The sequence below is a fragment of the Diadema antillarum genome, unplaced genomic scaffold (assembly GCF_040938485.1).
Source record: "Diadema antillarum isolate AM-2024a unplaced genomic scaffold, OU_Dant_1.0 seq00000622_RagTag, whole genome shotgun sequence".
NCBI lineage: Eukaryota > Metazoa > Echinodermata > Echinoidea > Diadematoida > Diadematidae > Diadema > Diadema antillarum.
Window position 1 is genome coordinate 177,293 of NW_027271545.1, and position 17,679 is coordinate 194,971.

The 17,679-nt window shown below is 38.0% G+C and overlaps 1 protein-coding gene across 1 annotated transcript in view; it reads right to left on the reverse strand.

The window, feature by feature from the left end:
* LOC139736118 (uncharacterized) overlaps positions 1-17,679 on the reverse strand; it is a 110,975-nt gene that overhangs the window by 68,243 nt on the left and 25,053 nt on the right. The window contains exon 4 of the mRNA XM_071646850.1: positions 17,103-17,189. Coding sequence (XP_071502951.1) covers positions 17,103-17,189 — 87 coding nt within the window. The remainder of the gene's footprint in view (positions 1-17,102; positions 17,190-17,679) is intronic.

The window sequence follows — 17,679 nt, forward strand, 5'->3', positions numbered from 1 at the left end:
TGCGTCTCGATTGACGCGGGTTGGACGAGGGTGGACGAGGGTGGACGAGGGTATTCAAGGGCACATTCCCGTTAAGCTTTATTTTGACCGCTCAATCAAAATACATTTCATGGAGTTCCGACTTTGCCCATTTTCATCAAATTCCGATTTCAGGGGCTTCTTTTCGATTTAATCACACTCTGATGTCCACTGCCTTGATTGTTCGCTACTTTCTAAAGAAGTACACCTGCGGAAGTTGTGCACATGCGTTCATCACTCAAGTATCAATAATTATTAGAACATATCGACATCGGTTACGATCATCTCGCTATTCACGACTTTTAACGACCTGCGCCACCAAAATTTCATTGCTGAAAATTCGGTGACCCAATCGGGCTACAAAAAAAGTCGGATGTTTGCCTTTACTTTTGGAAATGAACAGCGGTAACTAGTACAGTCGGCTCCGTAAGACGCAAAAATGAATGTCGCATGTTTACTTTTGATTTTAGAAATGAATCACGGTGACATTTGACTCCGTATGATACTGGAATAAATACCGAATGTTTGCTTTGGCGTTCGGAAGTGAATGTTAATATTCAACTCCGTAAGACGATAAGATAAATGCTGGATGTTTGCTCTTACGTTCGAAAGTAAACAGCAATAACATTCAGCTCCGGAAGATGCTTGAGTAGGCTATATGTCGAATGATCCCTTTGACGTTCGGAAATGAATAACAAAAATATTCAACTCCGTACGATGATAAAATAAAAGACGGATATTTGCTTTTACTTTCGAAAATAAATAGCAATAACATTCGGCTCCGGAAAATGATAACATAAATGTCAGATGATTGCTTTTACGTTCGGAAGTGAATAGCAGTAATATTCTGCTCCATACGATGCTAAAATAACTGTTGGATGTTTGCTTTTAGATTTCGAAATGAATAACTGTAACATTCAGGTGCGTTCGGTGGTAAAATTAATGTTCAATGATTGCTTTGATGTTCGGAAATGAATAACAATGACATTCAACTCCGTATATACGTTGATAAAATATACAATGTATATCTGATGTTTGCTTTTACGTTCGGAAGTAAATAGCAATAACATTCAGCTCCCGAAGATGCTAAAGTAAATGTCGAATGATCCCTTTGACGTTTGGAAATAAATAACAAAAATATTCAACTTCTTACGATAATAAAATGAATGACGGATGATTGCCTGTACTTTCGAAAGTAAATAGCAATAGCATTCGGCTCCGGAAGATGACAAAATAGATGTCAGATGATTGCTTTTACGTTCGGAAGTGAATAGCAGTAATATTCTGCTCCATTATACGATGCTAAAATAACTGTCGGATGTTCGCTTTTAAATTTCGAAATGAATAACAGTAACATTCACCGCTGCGTTCGATGGTTCGGAAATGAACACAATAATATTCAACTCCGTGTATACGATGATAACATAAATGTCTGATGTTTGCTTTCATGTTCAAGAGTAAATGGCAATAACATTCAGCTCCGGAAGATGCTAAAATAAATGTCGAATGTTTGCTGTGACGTTCGGAAATTAATAACAAAAATATCCAACTCCGTATATACGATTTTGCGTTCGGAAGTGAATAGCAGTAATATTCTCCTCCATACGATGCTTATAGTACCTGTCATATGTTCGCTTTTAAATTTCGAAATGAATAACAGTATGCATTCAGCTGCGTTCGATGGTTCGGAAATGAACACAATAATATTCAACTCCGTGTATACGATGATAACATAAATGGCAATAACATTCAGCTCCGGAAGATGCTAAAATAAAATGTCGAATGTTTGCTATGACGTTCGGAAATGAATAACAAAAGTATTCAACTCCGTATATACGATTTTACGTTCGGAAGTGAATAGCAGTAATATTCTGCTCCATACGATGCTAAAGTAACTGTCGGATGTTCGCTTTTAAATTTCGAAATGAATAATAGTAACATTCACCTGCGTTCGATGGTTCGGAAATGAACACAATAATATTCAACTCCGTGTATACGATGATAACATAAATGTCTGATGTTTGCTTTTATGTTCAAGAGTAAATAGCAATAACATTCAGCTCCGGAAGATGCTAAAATAAATAACGCATGTTTGTTGTGACGTTCGGAAATGAATAACCAAAATAACTCCGTATATACGATGATAAAATAAATGTCTGATATTCGGTTTTACGTTCGAAATATAACAATAACAATCAGCTCCCTTCGACTTTCGGAAATGAATGATAATAATATTCAACTCCGTACGATGTTTAAATAAATGTCGGATGCTTGCTTATAATTTATATTGCTATGTACTTTCGCAAATAAATAGCAATAACATTCGGCTCCGGAAGATGCCAAAATGATTAATGTCACATGATTGCTTTTACGTTTGGAAGTGAATAGCAGTTACATTCTGCTCCGTACTATGCTAAAATAAATGTCGAATATTTGCTACATGTGTATTACATTTCGAAATGAATAGTAACATTCGGCTGCGTTTGATGGTAAAAAACAAAACAAAAACAAAACAAAACAAAACACACACACAAAAAAAAAACTGTCTGATGTCTGCCTTGACGTTCAAAATTCGGTCCCGTACGATATGATGGAATAATTGTCAGATGACTCATTTCACTTTCGCAAGTGGACAACAGTGACATTCGGCTCCGTACGATGATAAAATAGATGTTGGATGTTTGCTTTTATATTTGGAAATGACTAACTGTTAAATTCTGCTCCGTATACGACAGAGCTGCCAATCTTTCGAAACACAAATTAGTACTCAGCAGCTCCAAAATTCGTATTTTCCACCAGAATTCGTATTTTTTCAATCTCCCTCTTTTTGCTATGAGGCCTACAGGCTCTAAACATAACGTTATGACACATGCCGAAGCATCCATCTGGTCACCAGCACGATAAAGATTCTAAACTACGCAATGTTCAGCGTTGATTTATTGCTTTCTCGCAATGTGTACAAGTGCAAGTTTGTACCTCCAAAAACTTTCTGGGCTGATTATGGAAGCTTCCACTTTCTAGCAGGGGACGGGGAATGCTTGATCTTCTCAAGAGAGCTTCTGTGTGAGCGGATGCAAAACTCTGTTCTGTGTTTCCAATTATGTACTATCAAAACATAATCATGCGTTGTTTTCAGGCTTTTTTTCATTTTATTGGATTTTAAACATCAGTATTTTTCGAAGTATTCCAATTCCTTTTCCCCTGACTGGAATCGGAAAGTCTGCTATAACGATGATCGCAAAATGCCGCGCTGTGTGTGGAAGCGCCGATGTGGTGCAAACACGTGGCTTCATTTTCAAGTTTAAATGAATGCGCCATGTGCTCCTGCCTATAAGAGGTTACTGCAAGTTCGATGGATCGAATGTGCCATAGCTGAGCTGAGCTGAATGGCTTGTTTACGGTAAACATGCAGTTTACGTTCGATATGAAGAAATCATTACGTCTTTCACGAGGGAAAAACACACAAAACAAACAAACAAACAAACAAAATACACCCACGAACGAATGTTGATAGCCAAAACTTTGAAAAGTAATAAGCAGTTGCGCGTGAACTGAAATTAATTGTCATTACACGTTGTATTTTGCTGTCTAACCAGGTGATGACTGCATCTCATTGGACCTTCTCGTAGTGAATTTGTCTGGGCATACGAGACCTTTCATGTATTTCTGTGATTGCATTTTTAATTGACTGAATAATCAATCTTTTTTTATTGTTCAGGGAACATTAGATATTCGATCAAGTACACTATAATCGACTGTTCGATGTTCCCTACTATGCGCCAAAAGAAAGGCTATAGACATATATAGAATCATGATATCTTTGGAATTATTCCTTTAATTCAACTAATGAGCTGGTTCTTCGATCGATATTTCCAGGATACTTACACGCTGTTTATTCCAATGCGCGCATTCTTTCGTCTGGCACGCACCTGGGTGTGGCACCTGCTTTTGTGGAAATTTCCACAAGGGAGAGGGGTGGGGTGTCAAGTTTCTTCGAGCCGAAGAGACTGCATACACAATCTCTTCGCTTTTATTTATTGTCATTCGTGTTTTCGCCTTATTCTTTGCTGATATTGAACATTTAGATTTAACTTTACGAAAGTTGCTATAGCACATGGTTCGTTTTGTTGTGAGGTGTACGTAATTTCTTTTTTTTTAATCATTCTTGAGAGGGGAAAGAAGAGTAAGGGGGAAAGAAGACTAGAGGGAAAGGGAAATAAAACAAACGTCACGTACGCCAAGCATTCACAGGAAGCTGTCTTTTTACACCAGTCACCAGCATAGTTATCATCACTATCAGACATCACTCAAGATCATTTTAGCCTTTTCCTATGATCAACATTAAGAAACACGCATAATCCCTCGAGATAAATACCTAGGAAACTCAATAATAAATACAAAGTATCATCACCTCCCAACAACACAAACATTTAGAAAAGACAACAAATAGCACATCGAAGCGGCTGGGATCAAACTCCGTCGCTTCGATTGCAGCGAAGCGGAGAAATCGCCGTTACGAAAATAACAGTGCGAGACACTAAGAGAATTACGTTTAAATACTTCAAAGTATAAAGGGAACGGATAAAGTGATATAAAATGGAAGAAATCGTACTAAACGAGGTGTGAGAAACGACGGAAATAAAACGAAGTTTAGTAGTAAGCTTAGGCCCTAGCAAAAGTTTTGCAGCACCGAAAGCTACGCGAAAATAAACACACATATAAAACTCGGTATTGCGACGAGATCCTATGGGATCAAGTCAATAAACGATACAAAACAAAGGAAATTGATTCATTTTGACCGGAAAATAGCTTGTTATAAGTATTGTTATATGAGATCTCCTTTAATAGGCCTAGAAATAATCGAGTTTCCACGATACTCGGGAAAGAAAGTTCGAACGCTTTTCACCTGCACATATACTGCAGAGGGCAGTGCACATCAGTCATCAATACACGAACAGAAACTCACCTCTACAACTTCCTCGCAGAAAATGATGCAATAGCGTTATAAGAAAAACACACAACACTCTAAAAATCATTTCGTACTTGGGAGGCAAGGGACAAGAGGATGAAAAGAAGAGAAAACGAAGCAGACATTGCACAACGGGACGCTTTCACCCCGCCTCATACGGTACTGTAGTGGCAGCTAGCTACAGTGTGTAGAGACTCCCCAGCCGGCCGGCCACACATGGGGATACCACGGCGATCCATGTAAACATCCAGGGTCCGTAGGCGACAGGGATTCACGCGCGCGAAGTTCTGTTCGGTGTACACAGTACGCAAGCAGCGATATGCGTGTGCGCACATTTTTCTATTCAGCGCTTTCCTCATACGGTGCGTACGCGTTGCATCGATATCCCAGCTGAATACAGATAACATGGCACAATGCGACGTGCGTTTGCTATATTTTTACCCATTAATTTTCCCCACTGTGAATTCGTACTTTCTAAGGACGTTTTCATATTGTCGTATTCCCTTCGATTTTTCGTATACGAATTTTTCGGAACGGTTGGCAGCTCTGGTACAATGCTAACATAAATAACAGATTACTAGTATTGCTTTCACATTTGAAAATGATTAATGGTATAAATAGGCTCAGTATGATGCTTAAATAAATAGAGGACGTTTGCTTCACATTCGGAAATCAATAAGGGTAACATTCAGCTCCATAAGATGCTAAAATGAATGTCGGTTGTTTGCTTTTATACAGTGTATTTGAAAATGATTAACGGTAATATTCGGCTCCGTAAGGTTCTAACATACTATAGTAAATGTTGGATGATTGCTTTTACAATCAGAAATGAATAGCGGTAACTTTCGGCTCTTTACAATGCTAAAACAAACAATCTGGAAATGCTCCCACTTTCTCATCCCAAAAGTAAGCTATGACCACCTAATAGGCATCGACTTTTATAATTATCTATAAGCCTATTTGCTAAATCTTAGAATTCAGAATAATGGTGATAAGATGATCTACTTTTGTATTCATTTATTTTAGACACGGGTACCTGTCACGTCAGTAATGCTTAATTGTTTTTAGCAGGACCGATTTAGTTTTTCCTATGTTTTTCTTGATTTTTTTTTTTGGCCACAAAAAAAAAATAGAAATCAATGATTTTGGTGGTCAAAAAATAAAAATTAGTTTGGAGCCCTGCGATATCATTGGGCTCATCATTACTTAATCTTTCCCATGATACGCTAATATTTATATCATCAACCTGTCGACGTCATCCGACAATTCATGATTCAAACCTTTTTTTTTTCATCGTCCGTAACCCAACTTTGAACACAGACAGGGTATTCTTTCTCATTCTAGAGTAATGAAGGAGCGCACTTTCGGCTGTGATCTAAGTCCTATTATCATCATGAGTTCATGTCGCTGTTTAGTGATCTAAACTTCAGCTTTGCTGAACTGTTCAATGTCTTGAGCAGGAAGCGAAAACAATGGCTGGACTAAGGAACCTTCGTTTTTAAAAGGGGGAAATAAAAACAAAAAACAACACTGAAACCGAACAAGCCGGCCGAGCATTGTTTAGGTTAACCACGCGTGGTGATAATCGCGCCCATTGATCGCTCTGTCCAGCTGGCTTAACCCTATTCTAACTGGGAGGAGTTTTTACTCCTCTGGCTACAGGATTTTATAATAATTATAATAGCATACAACATGTACCAAGTTTTCATCGTTTACCTGTCTAGAAAAGGCGGGAATACACCCTTTCGCAATTACCCGTACTTTGCCTCATCTTTGCCTCATCGTTTTATTTATTTTTTTATTAACAGTTGATCGTAATATTTATAAATTGTAAAGCGGTCTGCTATTATACAGTAATATAATAGTGTTACATTCGTCACTTGAAATTGGTCGGGTGACGCTCACAAAAATGTTTGAAAATCGCGCGATTATGTGGCATTTTGTTCGTTAGTTGGCGTCTTACCACTCCAAAGCAGTTCAGCTGAACTGTTGGCTTATAGAAGTGATCATCAATCGGTAAGGATTAGTCAGATGAATTCATGAATTCTACTTTATGCATCACGGCTAATCGAACTATTCAACATCGTTGAAGTAACCATACTTTTTTATTTTCATAGTTCAAACTATTTCTTAACATTTATATGCAAAACGAAAGTACTCTACACGTTTTTCAAAATGCTCAGATGTAATGAGTCAATTCCACAAAGATTGCATTACGGCAACCTTTACTGACCTAAACAAGTTTTCTATAGAGCTATCAGTTCTATTATAATGGCATTCTGATAACTTCGACTGCGTTTTGAATTCGTACCGAGCACAGCATTCAAAACAACGGGTTCCTCAGGTCCTCTTTAGGTACTGGTATACTTGCTAAAAGCATTCTCTTTAGCTTCCATTGACAACAACATGGGAGGAGAATGGAAGCGATCAACTTTCTCGGTAAATGAGGTTTTTCGTATAGCACACATTGCGTGCCTCTTTCTTTTTTCTGTTTCTGTTGTTTCAAACTACACTGCAGCCGACACACACACAAACACACCAAAGTTTACATTCAGGCAACCGTATTTTGGTATTGGTTAGAATCGAATTATATCTGTCTTGTGATTGGCTAATTATCTGTAGCAAAAACAAAACAAAACAAAACAAAAACAAAAACAAACAAACACAAAAATGCTGAAAACTGCTTATCGAATATCAGTGGCGTGCCAAAGGAGTAAAATGGAGTCTATACTCTAAAGGGGCCTGAGCTTTTGATTCCAGAAGAATATTCGTCAGAGGCAAAATGATAATCAGGCAGGGAAAGCAATCACATTATAAAGAAGTTCACACAACACGAACAGTGCAGGGACAGGCTAGGGACACGGAACAAAGAAAACAAAATGAGAGGATGGGAGGTCATGGGCAAGGAGGCCAACAGGTGAAGGGAGGGGGATTAAAGCAGGAGGGTGGATAGACAAAAGGCATAGGAGGGTCAGTGATAATCCTGAGTGCATTGGGGGTGCATCCATTTAAGAATGAATTTTCTCACACACCAAAGCTGTCGCCATTTATGTGTTGTGCGATGAAGCGTTAACGCCGTCGCTAAGCAGGACTGTTGCATCATGGGGGGGGGGGGGGGGGGACGGGTTGTGAGCTTGAACATAACCTGAACTTTAAGGGCGATTTTCTTTTTTCTTTTTTTCTTTTATGACTTCTAGGGATGCGGAAAGGGGTTGTTTTATATATTATTGTAAAGATAAAACTAAACAATGTATGTAGAATTCAAGTATTATATACATGTGTAGACATGCCTAAAATTTCGTTTACTGCGACATACGCATTTCGACCGAGCGCATCACGACCTGTATGGACTACGCACATGTATTCTTTTATCTTGCGCTCTGCTTTTGTGGGAATTTCTTCAAGCATAGGTGTCAGGTTTTCCTACATTACGTCTGCGGTCATTAATTCCATATTTGTTAGTTTGTCTGCTTTCTTATTCTGTGTTTTATGCATTTTACTTGAACTTAAAGGAGGTCTAGACATTTCGTTTGCTAAATGCACGCGAGTCACGTTGCATTGTATGATGTATTTTGTTTCGTTGACCATTCATGAGAAGCGTTTCTTTGAGCAAACTCTCTTTTCACACCAAAATCACTTATAGAAGGTAGTCATCCACATTGGTTATCAAAATAATAATTCCGTCATTTTCCTTTCGTTCTGAAACAGGAATCAGAATTCTCAACACGTCATCCACATTGGTTATCAAAACAATTCCGTCATTTTCCTTTCGTTCAGAAACAAAAATCTGTTATTCTCAACACGTTATTACAAAAATTACATCTCACAGCGATAATAGGGCCTACTAGAACCGACTCATCGCCGCAAAATGACACATTACGGTTACGAGGACATACACAATGCTTGAACAAATTACTTTGCTTCAAAATGTAGAAACAGATGAAGTGACATAACAAGAGAAAGGGCGCACCGAAAGAGGTACACTGTATCAAGATCAACTAAGATAAACTCTAACAAAAAAGAAGAAGAAGAAGGAAACTATTCCCCCCCCCCCCCACACACGCACACACATACACACAAACGAGTAGATACACAAAGGTCATATGTTTACCTTTGGGAGCAGTGATTTAAAAGATGTTTTAGATATCACATGTGATGCATAATAAATAGGTCCGTTGTGCAAAGCATCCTACATAATTTTTTGTAATAGGGCAAGTCCAAGATAACACGCGCATTACGTATGGGACATTCAGAGACTTTTATGACCTGAAAAATAGTGTTAATGGCTTTTGATCATATCAAACTTTATCATGGTGATTGATATCTAGGAGAAGTATAATCATGCAAAAAATTGAGAAAAATGACCTTCACAATTATATTCTAGAAGAGAAAATATGTGCCGTTACGTATGGGACCAGAAAAATTTTGTTTTTTTGAACATTTTTTTCAACCTCAAAACTCTCTGAAAGTATTTCATTCTACAACTTGTAACTCACTGTGATGAAAGTCACAACACTCAAGATTATCATAGGTAAGTTTCGTGTCATTAGGTAAAAAGCTCTAATTACAGGTTCTAATTAAAGACAGACATGACGTGTTACGTATGGGACAGTTACGTATGGGACAGTTTGTCCCCCATTCATTTAGTGTGTGAAGAACCATGTCTATGGGTATTTTGCACAATTATTGAAGTAAAATCAGTTGAAACTACTCAAATACTGATCCAGATTGTCAAGGAAACAATATTCCCCAAATATTCACCATCCTAATCATATTCAATCATATTTTTATATTTTTATGACCAACCTGAGTATGCATGCCCTTTGTCCCCCATTCATTTAGTGTGTGGAGAGACACATTTATGGGTATTTTGCAAAATAATTTTGCAAAATACCCATAAACAAATTTTTGCATAATTATTGAAATGGAATCAGTTGAAACTACTCAAATACTGATCCAGATTGATAAGGGAACAATATTCCCCAAATATTTACCATCATAATCATATTTAATCATATTCTATATTTTCATGACCAACCTGAGTATGGGGTATGCCCTAATTTTATCAGGATAGTTACTACTGAAAAATTGAATAGTTTAAAGTGTTTACTTCCATTGATTGGGCAGTTTGCCATTTTGTTTCAATAAAAAACAACTTGACACAAGAAATATTAATTTTTATAAATAAGCAATACCTGCCGCGTGGAACCCCAGTGATCGAGTAGATATATGATGTCTGTCTAGCAGTCAGGTCATTGATTCGAGTCACACCTCAGTATGTATACCCATGAATTTTGTCGTGGCTATTATTGAAACCTGAATAAGGACAATTTGTGTATCACTTGCAATGAAAAAAAAAATCATTTTACTTTATATTCTTTTTAAATATTTATATCACAACCATTTCAAATTGGATCTCCATCACTAAACTTTGAATTCCTCTAGTCTTAGGATTGTATGCTCTTTAGTAATTCATATAATTGGTTTCCGATCACCTCATTAAATGTTGAAAACTGAATCCCCATTTCTACAAAAAACTATACCATCCCTTTAATGCACAGTTTTTTCATTGTGTATTTTGCCATTTTCCCCTCCCCCTTTCTGAAAATTGTTCAGTCAAGTACATGTATTGTTTAAAGTGTCTATAACTCAAAAAGTAGCGACAATGTTGGGATGCTTTCTTCAGGATGATTGACCATTTGTGTACTGAGAGACCTTCCCAGCTAGCTACATGCCTTCACATGCATTATGTATGAGGATGTCCCATACGTAACGCATTTGTCCCATACGTAACATTATTTCAATGCCTTATAAAAAATATTCCTTTTACTGTTTTTTCTTTTTTCTGTGGTATTTAATTTCTCTAAACAATAAATTAGAACTTTCGAAAAGGGCATTAATATAACCTTAGCAATTTCAGAAAAAACCTAAAAAAATGACCTCAATTTGTTACGTATGGGACATCTCATGATAGGACACGAGCTAATTTGCATAATCCTTTGCATAATCCCTAAATTTTCATACCAAGTTAAACTATTTGATGAACTTCTTATGTCCACATATTAATCAATTATCATTTGCTTTCCTTTGAATTAATATGAATTTTTATAAATGTCCCATACGTAACGCTGTGTTTCACATTTATGCAAATGAAGCCCTTGAAATTTGCATAAATTTACGTAATATAATTTTTTCTTCCATGGAAATCAAAACTTCAACTCATAAGCTTCAAAATGATACCAAACATGTCAATATTGAGCAAAGATGAAATTTTGTCTTCTGAGGGGACCTTATCTTGGACTTGCCCAATAAAGCCTAGAATATAAGGAGATATCAGTATTTCTCTTATAGATTGTAAAGAACCTTCGGAATTAGGACCTTTGTTTCATTTTCGGATTAACGAACCTTATTTCATTTTTTGATAAATGAACCTTTGGAATAGCAAGTTACAAACCTCATATTTTCGGATTAACGAACCTTCGGAATAGCACATTGTGTACTGTATTTTCGATCATACGGATTCATTTTTTTTTTTTCCAGCGGTTGTTTCTATCCCTATAACTCACATTTCAGAACTATGGGGGTTTTGTTTCATGTACGTGGTGAATTAATACGCCTTTAATGCAAGAGCAAAAACATGGGAAAGTTTGAATGCTTTTCACGTGCACATCGTCACATAAAGAGAATCAGGTGCTGACGGACCATAGAAGTGTCTCAAAATCAATACTGCCATGCAGCTTGCACCAAAATCACAAGAAATACTACATGAAGATTCTGATAGGTATTATCCCGTAACAGGGGCGGATCCAGGAATTCCGTAAAGTGGGGGCGCGTTTACAAAATTAAAGGGGGGCGCACACACCCCTCCCCCATTTTTTTTTTTTTTACATTTCTTTTGTTTCAACAAAAAAAAATAATAAAGGGGGGGGGGGGTGGGCGCCGGTTGCGGTCCTCCCTGGATCCGCCCCTGCGTAACCAAGTAAGTTTGAGAGAGAAAAGTTTGAGCCAAAAACACAGCGTTGACAAGTACTACCACAAATTGCATTTTAAATATGGTATATAGTACACAGCACGAGAAAGTATACAGCACGAGATCTCTAGTTTGATTTTCATTTCGCTTCGAATAGTAGACGAGCAGTGACAATCCGTCAAAGTGCAAACTACAGCTATAACATAGAGCCTAGCGGCACAGTTTACAGGTCTACCTTCTGTTCACTGCATGGTACACATAAACAAGAACAAAAGCGTTTTCTTCTTTTGCATGTTAGCATGGGGACGATAGTGAATTAAGTTCACCAAGATTCAATGTTTGTAAACAAGAAAGCAGCGCGGAGCAAAGACCTCAGATCGTTGTTATAGCACACGTGCATCTATTGTGGTAACATTTTAATCAACGCACTAACACCATCTGAACATACTCAACGATCATGCCACACAATCACTGTGAAGGGGAAATGTTCAGCAACAACAAGAGCACGAGTATATAGCCTACCATACTGTACGCGCATTCATTCCGTGAGTGCCAAATACAAGCTAGAAACACACGCAATAAAGAAACATCGCAAGTTCATGAACTGAGGGCCGTGGGAACAGCAACGAAATCGGGGCAACAGCGTCTCGTAAAGAATGTTTGACACTGCCATATAAAGACCTTTTTTTTGTCTTATATCTTACAAGATAAAGACGTTGTGATTTCGGGTGCTGTTCGTTATTCCGAAGGTTCGTTTATCCGAAACACACAAATTCCCTAAACCATAGAGGTTCGTTAATCCGAAAACGAAAAAAGGTTCGTTAATTCGAACATTTGCGACGTTATTTCGAAGGTTCGTTAATCCAAAAATGACATAGGGTTCGTCATTCCGAAGGTTCGTTAATCCGAAAATGAAATAGGGTTCGTTATCTCGAAGGTTCGTTGATCCGAAATGATATAGGATCCGAAATGATATAGGGTCCGTAACGAACCTTCGAAGTAAGTCGAGCTTTGTTTCATTTTTGGATTAACGAACCTTCGGAATAACGAACCTTAAATTCATTTTCGGATTAACAAACCTTCGGACTAAAGAACCTTACTAACGAACCTTCGGAATAACGAGCTGTAACCGTGATTTCATATCCGATTTGTTTAATTGGACCTTTTAAAAGCTATGATTGTATCGAATCATTGAGAGCAATGAAATTTAACGGCCTTCTGTCCGCCGTATCAAAAGTGTGATGATAAAGGGGATGTGCGCATTGTCATTCGAAATACATGTAACTACATGTAACTCTACATTTAAGTAATTAGTCTGATTATTATAGCAACTGATTTTGGGATTGATAGTCACTACTAACAGTTTTTATTCTCGTAAACGGCACCTGTCAATCTCACAGGCGTCAAGTCGAAGCACTCACACGTCATGAATTGACCATAACGTAAAAACGACAGAACTCTACACACAAGAGTTCTGTGATAAAAACACGCTGGGCACACAAGATGAGTATGTTGGAACCACATGGCGCACTCACTGCTGGCAGGGCAAGAACGTGCTTTGCTCATCGAACTGATCATTTTTATAGCGATCATAATATCGCTGCACAGCAGAGATTCGTATTCCAATGCACAGTAGGCCTACTCTCTCTCTCTCTCTCTAAAAAAAAAAATGAAAACATTCACACTTGAAGGGGTGGATACATTTAAAACGGAGTCAATTTAGAGTGAAATTGGAGTGAATTTTGAGTGAAAATGTTCATTTTCACTCGGAGTGACCTCCGGGATCACTCGAAGATTTTGGAGTGCTATTGATGTAGCGCGATTCCGCTGCTTAAATGCATTCAGTTTTGCTCATAATCATTAATTTCATCCTTCTTTTTTTTTTTCTTGGAAAGCAAGCACTCCTTAAAATGGGAAAACCCCGATTGGACAAATTGCGACGTAAACATGCATTGATATAGTTATGTGATACGTATAAACAATTTATCATGAAAGGAGAGAAGGGTACCTACAGTACATGTATCCAAGATAAACATTATGCATGCACGTGTAGTACCACTTCTCGGGGACTCGAGTGAAGTTAAACGCAGCTTTGTTGATTACATAATGCCACTCTGGTGGTTTCGCCATACCCTTCTCTCTCTCCTACGTTTTCTTTGTTTTCTCCCTCTCTTTGTCTTTTTCTTTTTTCCCTACAAATCGTGTACTTTAAGAATAGACAGACGGTGTTAAACTTCAACTCAAGATCTGCGCCTCTTTCATCCATCTTAGGGACCGTGACACTATTGTGAATGACACAATTAAAAGCATCACACAAGGACTTTCACGCCTCGTTAGACCTTTAAGACTCAGATCTTTTTCTGCTTTTTTTTTTTTTGTGTGTGTGTGTGTGGACGTGGACGCCATTGGGAAATATCAAGCTCGAGACAATAAGTGGCCACTTACAATATAATGACCGACCGATGTTGAAGGTAGATTAAATCAGTAACTAAGTCAGATATTGGGGAACCAGTAAATAAATAGGCAGCGATCGACACTTCGACGGTTTGCCAATCTAATGTGCAGCGATCGACGTCGAAAGTGTCAATCAAATACGTTATTTACGGTCGACGTCGAAGGTTGATAAAATCAGTAAGCAGCGATCGATGTCGAAGGTTGATAATCGGATGGGTGCTGTTCGTAATATTCCGAAGGTTCGTAATTCCGAAGGGTCGTTAAATTCGAAACACACAAATTCCCTAAACCTACAGGTTCGTTAATTCGAACGTTTGTGGCGTTATTCCGAAGGTTCGTTATTCCGAAGATTCATGAATCCGAAAATGAAATTAACGGAACAATATACCTTCTGAATAACGAATCTTCGGACTAGAGAGCCTTCGGAATAAGGAACATCGGAATAATAGCTACCGATGTGTAAGGTTGATGAAATTATTAAATAGCGACCAATGTCCAAAGTTGATTAGGTCATACCGTTCGACGTGAGTGATCGAGAAAACTATAAAGTAGCGGCTGATGTCGAAGGTTGATAAAATAAGGACAATTAAATCAAATAGGTATAGCGTCCATAATGTCGAGATCAAATAAAATTGAGCAGCAACGAAGTGTCGAAGGTTTATGCAATCAACTTGGTATCGCACGACGTCGAATGTTAAGCAAAATTATCTGATTTATCCGACATTTGTTTTAGCATTGTAAAGAGGCTAAAGTTACCGTTATTCATTTCTGATCGTAAAAGCAATCATCCAACATTTACTAGTATTTTGACACCTTACGGAGCCGAATGTTACCGTTAATCATTTTCAAATGTTAAAGCAAACAACCGACATTCATTTTAGCATCTTACGGAGCTGAATGTTATCCTTTTTCATTTCCAAACGTGAAAGCAAACATCCGCTATTTATTTTAGCATCTAACTGAGCCGATTGATACCGTTAATCATTTCCAAATGTAAAAGCAACAATCTGTTATTTATTTTAGCATCGTTCGGAGCAGAACATTACCGTTATTCATTTCCAAATATAAAAGCAAACATCCGACAATCATTTTAGCATCGTACGGAGCCGAATGTTACTGTTTTTCATTTTGAACGTCAAGGCAGACATCAGACATTTACTTTACCATCAAACGCAGCTGAATGTTACTGTTCTTCATTTCGAAATGTAATAGCAAATATCCGACATTTATTTTATTATATGGAGCAGACTGTTACTGCTATTCACTTCCAAACGTAAAAAGCAATCATCTGCCATTTTTTGGGCATCTTCCGGAGCCAAATGTTATTGCTATTTACTTTCGAAAGTAAAAGCAAACACCCGACATCTGTTTAATCATCATACGGAGTTGAATATTAGTGTTATTAATTTCCGAACATCAAAGGGATCATTCAACATTTATTTTAGCATCTTCCGGAGCTGAATGTTATTGTTATTTACTTTTGAACGTAAAAGCAAACATCCTGCATTTATTTTTATCATCGTACAGAGTTGAATATTATTGTTATTCATTTCCGAACGTCAAAGCAAAGATCCGACATTTATTTTAGCATCTTCCGGAGATGAATGTTATTGCTATTTACTTCCGAAAGTAAAAGCAAACATCCGACATTTATTTAATCATCGTACGGAGTATTATTGTTATTCATTTCCAAACGTCAAAGGGATCATTCGACATTTGCTTTAGCATATTTGGGGGCTGAATGTTATGGTTATTATTTTACTTTCGAACGTAAAAGCAAACATCCGGCAAATTACTGATACTTTTCAAAAGATTTTCGCGGATCGATTTCAGCTAATTTCCTTCATGTAGCCGATGGTTGACGGGAGAGTTTGATTTTCATATTATTAATTCCGCGCTGGAGCGCTCGGGCAAATGCGGGTGTTTAGACGAGCGTGAAAGTGCGGGCGACTTCCCTCGTCTGTACGCGTCCAAACGCCCACGTATAAACTAGTACGCCCGGACGAAAGGGCTTCCCGCATTTGCCCTAGGGGTTTGCGTGACGTTTCCCGCGGTCGGCACTGTAACGTTGCCTTCGTTGTCTTCTCTGCGCATCACGCATGTCTGTAGTAATGCCAGGGTGCGTGCATATGTGCTTCTTATTATGACATCACAAAAGAAGTTTGCTGAAGTTGTCATCCCCCTCAGCCGAATCATGAGCCGAATTATGATTGAACCACTGACTACAGTGGATCGGACTTCTTCGGACTCGGGGAAGTGGGCCACAGCGTAAGCGCCAAAGAGGAGTCAATAGCATAGGTCTCTATAGGAAACTTGCGCCGTGCGCCCACGTACGCATTTGACTAAAACACCGGGACCATGCACCTTTAAGAATAATCTCCGCCAAGTTTGGTGAAAATCTGAACATATGCATTTTGGAGAAAATGGCAAGTTTCATTTCCAGCTATTGGGGCCCCCACCGTGGCTTGTTACTTCCTCCTGTTAGATTAAAGCAGAATTGGACCATACAGAACAAGGCAAAATTTTAAAAAAATAATGGACAAAACTTGAAAGCAATAGAGCTCAAGAGCCTGCATATTTACCATAAACTACTTGGGGGAAAAGTATTTAACTATTAATATCTCTGTGTTGGGAAGGAGAACACTTCTTCAAAGTTAACTACATCTCCCACAGAATTGACCGTGTGCCTACCTGGTCCAGCATCAATTGATCGCATCTGTTTGCCAACTTCCAGATCCCATAACCTGATGTGACTGTCCAGGGAGCTTGATGCCGCAACTGTACAAGTGTGAAAGAGTATTTTTACAAGACATTGGATACAGGATATTCATATAAACAGGAAGTGCCTGCTGCATAAACATATACAACATAAACAGAACCAAAATAAAGAAAAACAAAGAACAGCGACATTTCGTGGCAGAGGCATAAAAATAATAATAATCTTCAAATGAAAACGGGTAGCAAATCCAAAAAGGTTCACTTAAATGCCAAAATTTCCTTTTCGATTTGCTGTAACACTGGTACAAGTAGACGCCCTGATTTATGCATGCCTTGTACGAACCTTTGCACCAGCACAACACACACTACCAACATACCTACACACATACACACACACAAACAGTGATACACTAATCACTATGCATGTGTCGATGATTTAGCTCTTGAGATACAATTTGATATGATTATAATCACACAATTTCCCACGCAAATCTTAACAAGTATTAATTTTGGTACACTGTACATGACAGGAAGGTTCTGAGACTACAGT